General features: G+C 44.4%; 1 protein-coding gene across 5 annotated transcripts in view; it reads left to right on the top strand.

The window, feature by feature from the left end:
• CLDN10 (claudin 10) overlaps positions 1-17,544 on the top strand; it is a 109,985-nt gene that overhangs the window by 90,564 nt on the left and 1,877 nt on the right. For 3 of the 5 annotated variants that reach the window (XM_045811068.2, XM_045811067.2, XM_045811066.2), the window contains exons 2-3: positions 4,854-5,015; positions 5,104-5,185. In XM_045811068.2, coding sequence (XP_045667024.1) covers positions 4,854-5,015; positions 5,104-5,185 — 244 coding nt within the window. Of the gene's footprint in view, positions 1-4,853; positions 5,016-5,103; positions 5,186-5,536; positions 15,815-17,544 lie in introns of those variants that run through there. The other 2 variants (XM_087865046.1, XM_087865047.1) reach the window with 2 other exon arrangements.

The raw sequence follows: 17,544 nt of genomic DNA, 5'->3' as shown, positions 1-17,544 counted from the left end.
GGACTCTTTCCAGCATTTCGTTGTTGTCAGTGCTGTACTGAAAATCTTCATATTCATCTCTTTGTGCACGTGGGTAGTTCTGTAAGGTAGATTCTGAGAAATGGTACTGTCAGGGCAGCAGGTGATACATTTGAACGTTCAGTTCATACTGCCAGATTGTAGTCCACCAACGACCTACGAGAATGCCTGTCTCTGCGTTCTCACCACTAAGTTTTTCATCTAGCATCATGGGTGACATAGTATCATGTTATCATTTTCATTGGTATTTCCCTAGTTTTTACCAGTGATTTTTACCATCTTAATCATGTATTTATTGACCATGTTCTTTCTCTTTCATACATTGCCTGTCTGTATCTTTTTTTTTTTTTTTAAGATTTTATTTATTTATTTGTCAGAGAGACATCCAGTGAGAGAGGGAACAGAAGCAGGGGGTGTGGGAGAGGAAGAAGCAGGCTCCCAGCAGAGGAGCCCGATGCGGGGCTCCATCCCAGAACGCCGGGATCACGCCCTGAGCCAAAGGCAGACGCTTAACGACTGCGCCACCCAGGCACCCCCTGCCTGTCTATATCTTATGCCCACAGTCTGTTGTTTCCTCTAGATATAAATGATTTTTTAAAAGATTTTATTTCTAAGTATTCTCTGCACCCAATGTGGGGCTCGAACATACAACCCTGAGGTCAGGAGTCGCAGGCTCCACCAACTGAGCCAGCCAGGTGCCCCTAAATGATTTTTTTTAAGTTTATTTCTTTATCCACGTGATCTCTACACACAGCATGGGGCTCAAACTCACAGCCCCGAGATCAAGAGTCTTCTAATTGAGCCAGCCTAGAGCCCTTAAATGGTTTTGTTTTTTTTTTAAATTCTGGATGTTAGTCCTTGATTTGTTATGTTTGTTGCAATCTTAGCCCATTGCTTGTCTTTAAATTTATGGTGCCTTTTCTTATATAAAAACTTTGAACTGTGTATATGATCAAACTTAATTACTTTCTGCCTGCTGCCTCTGCCTTCTGCGGCTTAAGAAGGCATCCCAAAGTGATAAACCTTACTTTTCTGACTCTCTCAGAATAGCATTTGGGGGGTTTAATCACACAGCTTTGTTTTCACGTAGAGAGGAGTTGATCGCCCCTCCTGCAAGCTCACCTGCCCAGAGCAGGCCCCTCTGTAAGCTGTCCGCTGTGTATTCCCCAGGGAACCACATCTGTTGGATGCGGCAGGTGACCTCTGAGGCAGGTCCAGCCAACATCACACTGCACATTGGACTTCCTGACACTACTCTGAAGTGGCAGAGAAAGCTACATTACTAACATAGGCCTTGGTGACCACAGGCCTAAGCAAGCCAGTACCCCCCTTAAACCAGACAGAAGCTCTAGATTGAAGAGAATCCAAGAAGGAAGAGAGAAGGCTCACAGCTCTCTCTAGTCTTAGGTGAAAGAAGGAGCTTCTTGGATGCAGATGATGGAGACATTTTTCTGAATTTTCTACACGAGGTCAAAGCTCTGATTCCTTATCCTCAGGGGGGTATCATTGTAACCCCCCATTTTCCTTATAAGGAAAATGAGGCCAAGAAAAGCTATGTGTATAGATTTAATTTTATGTTAAGATGCCAGCTTCCAAGTTCTGCTTAGAATCCATATTAGTGTGATGGAAAGGAAGCTTTGGTGAGTTTTACCACTCACCAGACACTGTATTGTTCATCCTGTGAAGGAAGTGCTGTTATCCCTGTTTTACAGATGAGAACACTGAGGCTTAAGAGAGATAAGGTCATGTAACCAAGACACACAGAAGGTAAAGAAGTAGAAAATCCAGAGCTGAGCCTCAGAGCTCATGCCTTCTTCCCATTCCACTCTTCTTTCAGAGGATTTGCAAAAAGGACACAAAGCTACCCGTGTAAGAAAAGCACATTGTTTTTTCTCCCCTCTCTCCAGCAACTAGCTGGGGTGCAGCTAGGGAGTTGTCTCCACCAAGTGGATGTTTTCATTTTTGCTCGTTTGAAATGGAAAATAAGGTACACATCATTTGAAAATCACTTAACTTTTAAGGGACACCTTGAAGGTTTCCTCCAATGGAATTCATGAATTTAAAGTCCCTGTATTTTACTAATTGAAAATTTCACGGTTGAACAAGCTAGTGATTTCGGTTTCTCGCCAGCTCCTATTCCTTTCAAAGCACCGCTCGAACTTCATCTGAGAATCACTTTCAGCCAGGTTGTTTTTAGTACATGCCATCTATTTTTGTTAGTGGAAATGTTTGCCATTTCTTCCAAGAGAGTGAACTATCAATTATACTGCAGAGAACTTCTGAGTAAATATGTTCATGCCTCAGCACTTTAATGTGTTAATTAGCTATTAAAGGTGTCAGTAAATTAGACCTGTCAAAAATAATGGCCTCCCTGACTAGGTTTTACCACCACTTCACTCGATGGTGTTACTTATAAGTTTTGCCCTCTGGAACTGTTAAAGAGCAAGGTTGCAGAGGTCTGCCTTGCAAAAGATAAACTCTTGAGTTTGTTGGAAGTCACCTAAGGCCCACATCTGTGGGTGTTTTAAGGACCGGTAGCCCCGAATTTACACAACCCAGGCTTACCAACACCTGGATTCCATCTACAGCCAGCAGCCAGGGGGTGTTTTATCTTGTGGAACCCCAATCCGTGTTTCAGAAAATCTGGCCAGAGATGGTGCTGGTCAGGTGCCTGCCTTTGTGCGTGCAGCAAGGTGGCAGGTGGCCGCTGCTGCTGGAGGCTAGAGACAGGTACCTTTCTCTCCAGGTCAGGTTTCTGGTTGGTACTGAGGAAGGACCCGAGCACAACAGAAATGGTATTTCTCCTCTCCTGCGCGTGCCAGGAGATCAGTCCTGCTGCAGGCCTGAGGGCTGAGGCAGGAGAACAGAGTGAGAACCTCAGAAAGAAGTATTACGAGTCAACGGTTGGATAAAGTATAAAGACTACTGGTATTTTCATATTAAGTCATATGAAGGATAATTCACCAGCCTGAGATTCTTAGCACCATTTACATCTGGGAAAACGCATTCCATGTTCTCAATGATCAGAGTGTAGGATTTAGCCTTTTGCCAGGCTCCTGCTTTTTCTGTTCGTAAAGCCTATACGATTCCTAAAGTAAATGATAACGTTTACTAGGATAATTTTTATGCATATATTATAGAGGGTACCTCTCACACGTACTGTTTTGTCTGCTTAGTGACAGCAGTGAGTCAGCTAACATACCTCGAAACCAGAGATTACAATAAATCTCCAAAAAATAATGAAACTGCACTGTCCCAGGAGCTCTGGTGGTAAATGATGGGCCCGTTGTGGTTAGCTTGGTAGATGTTCTTTAATCTTTCGAGGGACTAACAGCCTTCCTCTCTGTCTGTGCTTCTGCCTGTCCCCTGGGTCTGGCTGGAGGACTGAGGGTTGAAATTTTTAAAAAACCTGGGTCAGTCTTTGGCAGCAGAGACCCAGATAGCCCTGTGGCATGATTATTGCTGCCGAAATAAGCCTCCTTTATCCTGTTGAGCTAATAATAAATTTGTGTTGCTGTTTTTGATAGCCTCAGCACCAGTGGAACAATTTTGTCTCTGGAAGTAGTTCACACTGTCCGATAGAAGATCGTTGTCACTGCTGACTACATTCGTGGAGGCCGAAATTTGTTGCAGTGAAACAGAGCATCTTTTGAGTACTTGTCAAAATGGATCCCAGCAATAGGATTGAGACTTAAAATTTCATTTCAAAGGAACATGGGCTGGAGGGGACTTGTCAGCATCACTTCTTGAACTTATAATTACTGTAGTCTTAGAATTATTATTTATTGTAGGCTTTGCCCGAACACTAACAATAAATGACTTGCTGCCTTTATGAGTTTTTTTAAATTAAAAAATTTAATTCCGCATGTAAGCCCGATGTACACGCATGCTCATTTACTCAACAAACATTTACTTATGCCTGGTGTATGCCGTCACTATTTCAGGTTGAAATATGGCACTGTTTCAGGCTGAAATGAACATGACTTTAGGTGTTAAAAGTTTATGGGTTCAAATTCTATTAATTTAAAATTTGTTAGTGTCTGGACAAAAGGATTTCGAAGTTTACCCCCACCTTGGTTCTGCAAGTAAGAATAGGTGGTTAGGAAAGTGGGCGGTGCCAGAAGATGATCAGACAGCCCAATAGAACGAGGTTTTCAGGTGCTTGGAAAGCATCCATTTATATCTACACAGTTAATTTCATAATGATGGAATATTCTTTTAGTAAACAACCCTGCTTTTCTAAACCCAGTTTTACTCTGTGTGCCCGGAAAATAACAAAATGTCATTAAAATACTTCTTGATTTAGACTCACCATGGTTTATGATGGTTTTCCAGTTGGTCTCATTTCTACCCTTTCACTAATATCGGAATGCTGTGCTGCCCAATTATAAATTTTATAATGTCAAAACTATTGAAACATCTATCTGAAAGGTCCAACGTGCAAAGGAGAAGGAGGGTTGAGATAGTGGCAGGCGATGTTTCTTACGGAGAAGGATTTTGTAGTCAGAGCTGGATGCAATCCGTTTCAGCCTCTTACTGACTCATCTCTGGTGTATCCTATGCCCTCGGCGCCTCCGTGTCCTCACCCGTGAATGCGGGAATACCAACACTCAAAGGAGCGATCCTGAGCATTACGCACACGCCGATCCTGGAAGCGTATGACGTAGAACAGGCACTCCATGTAGATGAATTTGCTTTCCCTGCTTGCTTGTCTTACGATGATGGTTATTTTTTCAGAAACAGAGCGATCATTCGGAAGGACAGTGCAAAATGGGGATTTCTCCCTGGCCAGCCACATGTTTTCTGTTAATGTAGATGACCTATTCTAATTGCAGGTTATATCCAGGCATGTAGAGGACTTATGATCGCTGCTGTCAGCCTGGGCTTTTTTGGTTCCATATTTGCCCTGTTTGGAATGAAGTGTACCAAAGTCGGAGGCTCAGATAAAGCCAAAGCTAAAATTGCTTGTTTGGCTGGGATTGTATTCATACTGTCAGGTAAATAGTAACTTTCTCCCGAACAAGGTACTTCACGATGTTGATGAAAGGACACTAATCACAATACCTTCCTTCTGATACTTTGTAGGGTTGTGCTCAATGACCGGTTGTTCCCTGTATGCAAACAAAATCACAACGGAATTCTTTGATCCTCTCTTTGTTGAGCAGAAGTAAGTACTCTTCTCAGTCTGTCTTTTTCTAGCTTATAGGAAGCGTACGCAAATTAATCTTCTAAATTAAGATACATAAATTCCTTACACGGCGCATGAAAGTGAGACACGCTGGTCAATAGTATTTGATGACATCATGTCAGGAGTAAACACATTCTGTGCTACGTTGGCAAAAGATGCATTTAATCACTGCATTGGTGTCACACAGCATCTTGTCTCTAAAAAGCTCAAGGCATAGGATTTAAAATTCTAAACTTCACCCACTGGACATCATTCAGTCGGGGTCAAGTAGAGGAAAAGTGGAAGAGAGGTGTGAGGTGGGGAGGAAAGAACGGTGCTGTGTGATAACAGGAAATGGAGAGCTGGCCTCGACGGATGTCCTTCCAGATTGATCCGTGCAGCTGCTGGTGTCGGGGCCGGGGTCCATCATGGCGTCGAACACCGACGTGGGAACTGCGACCACGCTCCGGAAGATTAGAGATCTGTAAACGAAGGATCGGTTTTTTCATTTTTAGTTAGCCTTTTAAAGTAGCTCCTTGACAAGCTCCACCTAATAAACCTTTATTTAAAAAAAACAACTGTAGGCGATGCAGGGTTTTTAAAAAAGGCTCACGTAGCGGCACAGACGGCCCCCGGATGTGACCGGGCGGGGCTGCAGGTGAACGCTTCTGCATTTGCAGACGCCTTTGTTGGAGGTGGTGGTTTTTTCCCTGGGCTATTGCTTTTTATAGTTTCCCTGGGCTTATTTCTTTGCCTTGGGAAGACCCCAGGGATACCAAATTAGAAATAATAATCCAGGGCGCCTGGGTGGCACATCGGTTAAGCGTTTGCCTTCAGCTCAGGGCGTGATCCCAGCATTATGGGATCGAGCCCCGCATCAGGCTCTTCCACTATGAGCCTGCTTCTTCCTCTCCCACTCCCCCTGCTTGTGCTCCCTCTCTCGCTGGCTGTCTCTATCTCTGTCGAATAAATAAATAAAATCTTTAAAAAAAAAAAAAAAAAAAAAAAAAAAAAAGAAATAATAATCCACGCAGTATTTTGTCTTCCACGAGAATATACACACGTGCCTCTGTAGAAAGCCACATCTGTAAGATTGTGGATAGCGAGCAGGCGGGCTGGTGATGCTCTTTCAGTCTTCAGGTCAAGTGTTACAGCATTTTTAAAAAGTAGTCACTAAAATTGCTGGTCAGGTATGCATTCCTTTTTTTGGGTGGATTTAAGAATCTTAATCTTCAGGGAACTGATTTTTTTACTTCTGTCTCTAGTATCTTCTATTCATAAATAATAGATGCTTATATAATGAAATGTAATGATCGTAGTAGCTAATACATGTTGAGACCCTACCATGTACCAAGCAGAGCATTGCAAATATTCTTCTTTCATTTTATTTTATTCTTGCAATAGCCTTAGAAAGTAGGCTCTCTTGGTGTGACCTTTTTTGAATGTGTGCAGTTAATGTGCGCAAGGGAACCTGGACTAAACCAGTACCATCTGATTGGACCAGGAGTCAAACCAGGCATGCTTGATCTAAGACGCATGGTTTATAATGCTCCATTGCATAATTTTTGTGACCATATATGCTGTATATATTTTTCATCTCCAGAGGTTCTTTTGTATGTTTTTAAAAACTATTTTAAATTTTATTAAATGGGAAACAAAAATAACTGTTTTAGACCCCAGTATAATTTTTACTCCCCTGCCTATGTTGGAAAAATGTGTTGATTTATACGTTTTCTCCTAACTAATGTTTGATAATGAGATTTGTGCGGGTGTACTTGACACCAGACATTGAGACGAAAACTGAGACCGTGCTCCTGAAGATAGGAAGCATGTTAATGATATTCAAATGAAATATAATTTTCATTATATGATACATTTTTATTTCAGATCCTAAATATATGACAAAACTGTATTTCTCATGGTTTATTTTATTCAAGACATTGCTCATTTCTCTGGATTATGTGTTCTACATTTCTGTCTTTATTTTCCTGACCGTTATTAAGGATGTCTTTGTCAGAATCTTAAAAATCATTTTTGTCTTTCCTCAGAAGCTCAAGGCTATTCATATGTGCCCTGTAACTTAAGCCTGTCCTTTGTGTGATTTTTTTTTTCAGTGCTTCCTATATTCTCAGTCACCTAATTCAGTTTGGTGTCATTGGAATTTCTGATTTTCTTTCAGATTTTGGTTAAACTCAGTTCAGTGATTATGGACTCTGAGAGGTTTTCCTCATTTCCACATTCTTGGTGCAACATTGAACTCTCCCATTCCCCCTAATGACCTGTCGGCATTCCTCTCCCTACCTGTGTCTGCTCTGTCTACATTCTCATCTGTAAAATCAGGATCATAATAGCACTCTGCTCATCGGGTTAATGTGAGAATTCGGAGAGTGTGTATATATATGCTTAGAACTGATTAGAAGAGAGGAAACACCATGTTCCCTATTACTGGATTGTGTCAGGTATTATTAAGATTGCTTTTTAAATTGTGTGTAGTGTTTAAGACGTGGCTTATCTTTATAGATGTTTTTATTAGCTCGTTGCTGAAGTGACTTAAAAATATAACACCTGCAATTTGGCAATTTACCTGTGTAATTAAAAACACAAGAGTGAGGCACTTTTTGAAAAGCAACAGGGCTTGTAAATCGGTAATATTTACAAATAACAGGCCCTTCACACAACACACTGAGAGAAAATATAAACTTTATGAATTAAAACCTCTGCATATCGAGAACACGTTAGCTCCTTGAGATAAGAGCTCACTCACGTCCGTATCTCTGGCAGTGCCTTGCACAAAGGTATAAAATCCATTCGGATGAAGGAATTTTCAAGGCCTGAGAGTTGTAAATGTGATCAGATTCTAATTACCCATCATGGTAGAAAAGAGGCATAAAGGTGACAGGTGACATCTTCAGGAATTCACAGGCCTCCTTGAAACAAACCCCCTTTCTCTAAAAGTCAACAAATCAACTCACTTGGCTTCATCTATTTTCCTTTTATCAACACCTTTAGTAGCGGACAGAGAGCTGAAAATTAGAAAGATTTAGAAGCTAGAAATTGGCCATCCGCACAACACGAACTAATTCCATAGGTCGTAAAGCAGAATCTTTAAAAGCAAGATTTTGACTTGGTCTCAGCTGGGATTTACTAGCATTCACTCACCAGTGACTTTGTGCGTGAACTCAGGGATGTGTTGGAGAATCAAGGTTGAAGTCAGGGCAGCTCTAGCTGGGCTGGGAGTTGGAGGGTACGGCTGCAGGAAGGTTCTGACTTTCTTTGGTGAGAGTAAGTTACTTGAGGTCGGAAAACATGTACTCCATCGCTGTCTTATTTGCCTACCACCATGCCTGGTGAGTGAAATTCTTCTCTGTAGAGCTGGTCCCTTCAGGATTAGAGAAAGCTTTCTGTCGTCTCAGCCCACTGGGGAGAGGAGAGGGGAGAGAAAGAAGGCACACTCACTCTTCTCTTCCCATCCTTATCCCATAGCCCTCTTCCTAAAACCAGCTACCACCAAGTGACCTCTCTCCTTGCAGCCCTAGAAGGCTCGGCTGAGGCCCAGGCATGCGTGCCTTTGGCCGTTAGGAAGGCAGTGAAAACAGCTGCGCTCCAGCTTCTATCTCGGGTGAGCAAATCGTAGCCGTCCCACACCCGAGCCCTCAAATGCACTGGAAGACAGTCTGGACTCAGAACCTAGTTCTGTTGTTGTTGTTTTGTTTTTCTTAAGATTCTGTGCTATATTAATTGAATCTTCTCTGTGGATTTCCGGGACATTCCTATGTGAGGCCCACCTTGGTGGTCTAAGTTAGAAACACGTGACTAAGCTCATTAACAAAGTTCCTGTGCCATTCCTACTATGTGCAAGGAACTCAGTAGGCACAGTATTGGTGAGAAAAAACGAGTGGCTTTGAGTGTAGCTGGAGTAAAGGTCAAGGCCAGAGCCACTGGAACAGCATCCTGCTGTCTGCTCAGTGGCTCTGTATTCTGAAACCCTTCCTCTCCCTCCACCTGTTTGGGGATTTCTTTCTCCCAGGCTATGGTCACTTGACACAATTGCAGTTCTTTAAAGAGTTACATCTGACTGTCGTCATGTTCTGCCCTTTCCCCATTTTGTTTGCTTTTGTTTTGCTTCTTTGCTTCCATTCAGGTTGTGATTATGTTTCATGACTGTAGGATGGGCTCGTGCAAAGCCTTCAAAACGATTTCCCAACTCTTTCGTTTGAGCTATTGCAAACGAACTTCCTCCTTTTTATTAAACTAAGACCGACCAAATCCAAAAAAAGTCTACCTTCCTGCAAGTTTATGGTAACCGGTACCCCCTAGCATGATTCATCCTACCAGGGGGATGAAATTTAATTCAGTTATTCCCACCCCCACTTTGTTGTCCAAACCACGAACTTCCTAAAGGTCTTGATTTGTTTTCTTAAATAAACTGTTCCAAGTAAGAATTTATTGACACAAAGAAACTTCTTTTCAAATCCGTGCAAGCTTGGAGCATTGAACCAGTTGCCCTAATTGAGGAAACAGGGCGTTGTAATCTTAGATTTATTCTCTTTTAGTATATGAGATTTATTGTTACTGTTTTGGCTCAGACAGTCTCACATTTGGGCCTTATCCTCCAGACTTTTCTGTTATTTTCAGAGTATTTAAAACCATAGATGTATTTATCTCTAGCACTCATTCCTGGCATATACTTAGTTTCCACTTTAGGATTTAAGCTTTACTCAGGTAAAGTGTTTTCACCTTTGTGGTTATTTAGTCGTTAGAAATAAACAGCTGTCTGTTCTCTGATAAATTCTCTCCTTCTTGTTATCTGTCCAGTTCAACGAACAAGGGATGATTCAGGGCGTACCTTTCTAAATTACACATTTTCCTGGGTGAAGCTGAAAGGAATATCGATCTCACTACGTGACCTTGCCAAGATATTTGACTTCTGTCTTTTGTCCTTATTATAATTTAATGAATTATGGGTGGTTGTTTACTTAAGCTCACTCCACTCATGAGATTATTTGGAGAGTGAATTCATGTTGGTAAACAGCGCACAGATTCTTGGATAAGGGGCTCACAGATGTGCCAGATATTAAGAGCAAAACAATCTGGCGGTTAAACATTAAGAAGGGCTGTTCTGTGCCTTCGCTGCGTTCAGTGGTGGCCCAGGCCGCTTCACATCACCACGATGGCTCTGATGCTTCTGTGAGGCTAGCATGTCTTAAAAACACGCTGGGACACCAAGTGCCTGGCAACTGTGTTTTGTTTTTAGCGACTGGCACGTTGAAGTCGCCATTCCTGCCAGTTTGCCATGCTGTCTGGTGACTCTGCTCCCCCCACTCCCCGGCTCCCTTTCCCTCTCCTGCTCACATACTGGCTAACTCCTGTTTACCCTGCAGGACGTGGTGCGTTCTGGGGGAGGTGCCCCCTGCGTGCTCCTGTGTGTCGCACGCACTACTGCTCCCGCTCCCAGGCCTGACCAGCAGCATCTCCCAGCAGAGAGCACAGCTTGCTGATGTGGGAATCTCTTGTCCCTAGCCCACACACCATGACATTTGCAGCAAGGATGGTCTGTCAGCAGTGGTGTCTGTCTGTCTGTCTGCATCTCTCCTGGAGTGGAAAGACTGAGTACGCTTGTGGAGATAGGCTGAAGGGAGCGGGGACAGTATACACGTACTGTTTCCGAGTGAGATCCAGGATCTCGTACCTCCTGGCTGCCTGGGAGTAAACCCCAGCTCTGCCACTTGTCGTGTAACCTCGAAGAAGTTCCTTATCTTTTCTGGGTCCTGTGTTCCTCATCTGTACCGTGGGGATGATAAATAAACAGTGGTTTAGAACCATGCATCACACGTAGTAAGGACTCAGTAAACGTTAACTCTGATTCTTAAGGATACTGACCCTTACGCAGGGTACCTGAATGTGGCAGTTCGTTACTTTACGTCGTATATTGAGGTTGGCCACAGAGAGATGGATCTTGAAATGTTGGGGACATTGAAATGATCACCGTGGTAAGACGTAGGCTCGCAAAGAGAGGGCAGGTTTGAAAGGGACCTAGCATGGAACCATTTGAAAGAAATAAAGCTTGAGTAATTTCTTCTTTCTTTCTGATCACCTCGGTCATAGTGTTGAGTTAGAGACGTGCAACTGCTTGAAACTGTCAAATGCATAGGCACTCTAGAGACCCTTCTCCTGAGCCCCGTCCTATGTACTTCTCCCCCAACCCCTGGTTGACTCTGAAATGCTTTCAGGCAGCCTGTGGAGCGTTCTGGATAAAATGTGGGATACACTTTTAATGGACCCAGGCGTTTGGGTGCAAGTTCATCTGTATATTTTTGTCTCAACACAAACAAATACGCGCACCCCCTCCCCTGCGCACGCGGATTCTTGACCTGCTCTCCGCAGCGCGGCCCGTGCCCTCGGGCTCCAGGCAGCACCGATTGTTTCAGGAATTTCCTGTCTGGAAGCACAGCCCCCTCTGCGGGGTCCACTCTGCAGACTTCACAGTGTGTGCGCAAACTTGTTACCGAGCCTACCCTGAGCATGAGGACTCAGCACATCGTTTCTCTCTTGAAATCAAAGAAAGCCCAGGAAACCCCCCAGCTGTCCATATGTGTGGGGCTCAACGGCATGGACGCGGCCCAACAACAGATTTGGGGTTTTTTTGTTTTTGTTTTTTTAAAGATTTTATTTATTTGTCAGAGGGGAGGGGGACACAAGCAGGGGGGAGTGGCAAGCAGAGGGAGAAGCAGGCTCCCCACCTGGGATCGTGACCTGAGCCAAAGGCAGGTCCTTAACCAACTGAGCCACCCAGGTGTCCCAACAGCTTTGTTTTCGAGTTGAACTATGAAACTTTAGGGACAGGAGATACTTCTTTTAGATTGTAAGTTACTTTGGCTAATATTATATTAAGTTACACTGTGGGTTTTTTTTTTTCAATTTCCCTGAACACTTGGCAAGAATTGGACTTCTGTAAAGATACTCACTGTGCACTTTACAGGCCGTTGGAGGGGATGGTGGCAGATAGGCTGAGAGGCAGGTTTCAGAGTTAGATCTCTGCTCGACTCCTGGCCTCATCCTTGCTCCTCTGGGACCTTGAGGGAGATGCAGTTTGTCTGTCTGGATAAGAGTGCCAGTACTCCTACTTCTCCATGTTAAGAGGACCGAAGACTGTACCATATATTCACCACAGCAGCATGTGGTGGGTGACCAGTGAGTGTACCTGTTACTCCTATACGCCGCTTGTAGGATTCTGAACGACCTTGCTGATAAATCATCACACACAGAAAGATCATGCATGCATGTCTGATTTAATCTGGCTGCAGAAGAGCAGTTTAGAATGGGTACCAACAAAAAATCAGTCTTTATTTTGGGTTTCCTACTGTGAGACTTCTCCATGCAGTTTCCATATTTAAGTGGGTGCTCGTTATTTGAGTTACCCCATCCTACTTTAGCCGGCACTTGGAAGGCCCCTGCTACTCCTTTGTAAGCCTCCTGGGAAGGCGTGCGGGAGGAATCCTGTGGCACCTTGCAGGCAGTGGGAGAGAGCTGTTCGCTGAGGGGTTTGTGGAAGGAAACGAGACTAGGAGCAAGGTGGGGAGGCGCACAGGCTGGGCGGGCACTCCACAGCCTGTCCCAGTAGCTGGGCCCCCTGAAGAAGAGTGTGGAATGATGGGGGAGGGGGTGTGTTTGTGGACCATACCCGTAGAATACTTGTTCAATATAAAATCTGTTCATACACTTATACAGACCTTGGATTATATAAGCCTGTGAGTTGAAGAATGTTTACTTAGGTAATCATCTTTAAAAGAGTGGCGTACCAGTGGAATTCAATTTAAAAGTATTTACATTGATAATATGTGGTATACTTTCTAAACTTGAAACTTGATGAGAGAGAGAGAGAATCGTCTCAGGTAACTGGAGTATTTGTTTTGGCTGCTATCACTCTTGGTGAAAATGAGGAGGACAATATGTTGGAAGAAATAGTCTTGGATGTCGAAGGCCTGGCCCCCAGCGCTGTGACCTTCAGCAAGGTCACTTCAGTCCTCCGGGGGTCTTAAAGGAGGAGACTTTTTTTTCTTCCTTCGCTACCCAGTTTTTGTGTCGTTTATGGGGCCGCTGCATTTTCTTTTTTTTCCAGTCCAGCGTGCCCTGATTTTCTTTACTACACTCACCTCTTTTTGTGCCGGGTGAGAAGACAGCCTGAGGGGAATTCAGAAGAAATTCCATACCCTGGAGCTCCTGAGCCGGGAGAAGGCACTGAGCCGGAGCGAGAGGAAACACCCTTCTCTGATACGACAACTAAGAAAGTCCCTTGCGCTGATTGTATTTTCTGATTGATAAAAACCTTTATTTAGCTCAAGCATACGTAAGAGGAAGAAGGAGTGGTGGTGACGATCTTGAGGTCTGGAATCACAGTTCTGGGCTTTAAATCCTGGTTGTACCGTTTACCGATGGGGGCCTGGGGCTTGGTTTAATTTCCCGGAGCTTCAGTTTCCTTATTTGTAAAATGGGATAGCGATACCTGTCTCTCGGGATTATAATGACATCGAAAGTAATGACACAAAGGAAGAAATCTCGACACACACACACACACAAATCCTAGTACAGTGAGCTGCCATTAATAAATAGTCGCTCTTGTGGGCATTTACTTGGACCACATCTCTGTGGATCTGGGAGAACAGATAATGTTTACTGGGCAAAAACGTGCTCTTCTGATGAGGCTGTTAAATTTCATTCCACTTTGTAGCCGTTATTTGCTTAATATCTGCCTATCCCCGCTAGACTCTGAGATCCTTGAGAGCACAGCTCTGTCTCTGTCGTCTACCTCGAAACCCAGGATGGACACAATGCCTGGCATGTCGTGTCTGGGGTGGTGACCCGGGTAGGCTACACGAGCTCCCCGTGGATGGCAAATAAGTCGCAACAAGGGTTGGGATGCAAGGAAGATGGAAAGATTAGGTGCAAATAAGAGCTGTTCTCCATCCATGCCTCTGGATTACCATGAAGGTTACGGGGCTGAAATATGAGTCAAGGTGTGACATGATCAGAATTAAGGACCCCCGGTGTGGTCCTGGTTCTCTAGGGCCCCGGGCACAGCCAGGTGGCTGAGAATAATTTCACCCAGCAGTGCAGAGGACATTTGAATGCGTTCGATCTTTATGGTTCTTTTGGGGGGAATTTTTAAGCAATTAATCTCTGTTTTCAATTCTCTGGATAGAAGTAAAGTGTTCCCGTATTTACTAAATTTATTTTCAATGACGTAAGTGAATTGAAGTCAGGCAGCTTCTGATTAGTCCTATCATCTGAGTGGATTATTTGAGTACTAAAAACGATGCTTTGATCCACGAACCGAAGTTCTGTCCTCACCCTGACAATCATGGATCTGTCTGGTGCTAAGCAGATTTATAGCTTTTCAGAATAGTGAAAACACATCGGCGATCCAAACAGCCCGATAAAGAGGGCGTGCTCTGAGTGGGGAAGCTGGTCTGGGGCCAGGAGGCTATTGTCAAGGAAAGACAGACTTGGAACAGAGCATCTGAAATTTGGCGATCTTCTGAGATGTTGAAGTCAGCTTCTGAGCGTCACCAAAAACATGAAGAAAGATTTCCAGCAGATACTAAGCTTCCCAGTGAGTGTCAAAGGAGGCATGTTCTGGAACAAACTTGAGCGGTTATTATGTTGCTCTCTCTGTCAATCCCGCCTTTCGGGGTACCAGCCAGTTTTTGCCAGATCTCGCACGCTGATAGGTGTGAATTTGAGTCCCTGCTGAGTAAGTCAGCTCTGCGTGTCTTTCCACAGAATGAAGAAGAAAAAGTCTCTCTGAGGAATCATGAGTTTGTCTTATATTAAAAACTGGTTCGTGTATTCCTATTTTTAAATATATTTTCATTTTAAGTCAGTAAATATAGACTCCATTCCAAGAAAAATATCATTTCCATTTGAGTTCCTTGTGAATTCTGTCCAGGGACAAACAATAAATAGTACCAGCTTAGAGCTGAAGTCGTTAAGAGACTCCGTGTCTACACTAGTAATTTTTAACAAGCTGGCTCTTGTGACTTGGTTCTTTCTCTTGCAAAGTTTACAGATGAGCTTAAATGAATATAAAGACACACGTCTCGAAGTTTGGTCTGCCTGAGTAATTTATCCTCTGATTTGTGACGACGCCGTGTACACGTTTGCATGCTCCTGTGAGTGAATTCACAGTGCTGAGCCGTGCTTTACGATTTCTATCACCGTCACCCTTGACTGACCACTATTAATAATTAGAAGCTTATTTTTAATCGACCGTGGTACCCAGCACTGGAATCCTATTTTAGAAAGCTAAATATCTTTTAAGAAACACCTCAGACTTGCTTCTGGGGGTATTTACACGAAGCGTAATACAAAGGCATCGTTTCCAGCCTGAACTCTAGGAGGACAAAAATAGAGAAAAACAGGACGTGTCATTAAACAGTAATCCCCCGATAATGTCCTCCACGTAGAGATGTTCAGTGTGCTCACTTCTGGCTGTCTTTGCAGGGACAGCACGACAGTGGGCATTTGGTGCCAGCTTATTACCGTAGGACTTGCAAATTTTTGTTTGTTTCTTTGTTTTAAGATTTTACCTGCTCAGAGAGAGAGTGTGTATGCACACACGGGGCGGGGGGGGGGGCAGAAGGGGAGGGAGAGGGGGGGAAAGAAGCTCAAGCGGACCACTTCCAGCAAAGAGCCTGACGTGGGGCTCAGTCCCATGACCTTGAACCCATAACCTGAGCTGAAACCAGGAGTCGGACACTGGACCGACTGCGCCCCCCAGGCTCCCTAGGACTTGCAGATGTTTTAAAGGGGTCAGATGACCTGCACCTAACGACTGGGAGGCACCCTGCTTGTTTCATATGCATGATTGTGTTCAAGCATCATAGAAGGGCTGATTGTGGACATTTAGGATATCATCTAATGGAGGCATCTCTTACAGAACTGTGAATTTCACCAGCGGGGTCTGGGCAGCTGTTTTTCATGGGTGCTCCCGAGTCCTTTGGGGCCAGTTTTTGTGTGCAGACCGAAGGTGTTTTGTTCCGTTTTGCAGCAATCTCCTGTTTCTGCCCTCGCCCCTGATCAGAGCACTTGGAGAATTTCTTGGTTTCCAGAACACAGTTAGCACTCCAGTGCAGGATGAAGTGCTCACCCCTAGTTGTTCTGCTGCGGCTGCTCCTGGCTTCAGTGACCACCTGGGTTTCCCAGAAAAGAAGGGAGCCCGGGGCAGCATGCATCACGTACATCACCTCTTCCCAACTGCAAACGCAGGCTGGAAATTGCCACTGTAGCCAGACGCGCAAGTGAGCGAGTGCACTGTACGTTCCTAACCTTCTGTGAGTGTTGCTTCTAGCTTCCCCCAGCTGGTGGGCGGGGCCGCTCTTCCATTACCGCAGTGACTCAGGTCACACCAGAGAGCCTATCCATGCCCGGCCAGGAGTTCAGCCAGTGATGTGGCATGTAGAAACAGACGAGGCAAAACTCGGGATGGGCCCAGGCAGGACGTGCCCACTGCTCTCCCCGGTGCAGGATGGCCCCGAGACCTAAGTCTGCCCCTGTGCCTGGCTCAGGGCACAGGCTGAGCAGGGAGCCAGCGTTGGCCCTGCCTTGCCCCTTGTCACCCTCACCTCTGACTTTCCTGTCTCAGCTCTTCTGTGGATTCTGCGTGACCAAAAGAGACCCCTCCCGCTTGGACTTCATTTTATCCCCATTAGGTTGGGGGTAGCGTCCTTCAGTCTTTGCCTTGCAATGGAAATGTATGGGCCAAAAAATCTTGAGAATCACTTCTTTATTAAAAAAAAACAACAACAACAACAACCTATTCTTCACAAGAAGGATAGGCAAACATGAAAACACACAGCCCTGACATTTCGGTATAAGTTTGTCGTTCCTTATTTGTTTTTCTGGGTGAGTGCTCCTCTCCCGAAAAGATTTCCTCTAGTCCTCCACAGCAAAAAGTGATCTGTTCTCTGTAGCATTATTTGTACCTCTGAGTGGGCACCACCCCAAAGTAGGAGCTGTCTTGTGTGTCTTGTGAAGCTTTGTATCTGCAGAGTACTGCGGGCAGCCAGATAGCCATCTATCACTAAATGATGTTATGTGTTTATCTCCCACCAGATTGTGGTGATAAGCAAGATAGTGCGGTGTGTAGCACTGACTTTTTACAGGCCCTGGAGAGGAGGAAAAACTTAAAACTTTTTTCCCCCTCTGCTCTACTGGGTTCTCAGCTGGGCCCCTATATATTAGACAAAAGACAGGTATTAACAGGAGAAAAACAGAGTTGGTTAACATGTGCAGCGTGGAGATACGTAGGAGTACCCAGTGATGAGTAACTCAAAGGGCTGGTTAGAACTTGGGCTTATATG

This window comes from Ursus americanus, chromosome 10 (assembly GCF_024610735.1).
Source record: "Ursus americanus isolate L20-20 chromosome 10, mUrsAme1.1.p, whole genome shotgun sequence".
NCBI classification, from domain to species: Eukaryota; Metazoa; Chordata; class Mammalia; order Carnivora; family Ursidae; genus Ursus; species Ursus americanus.
Note: the sequence above shows the minus strand (reverse complement) of the source record. Positions and strands in the feature narration are given on the sequence as shown.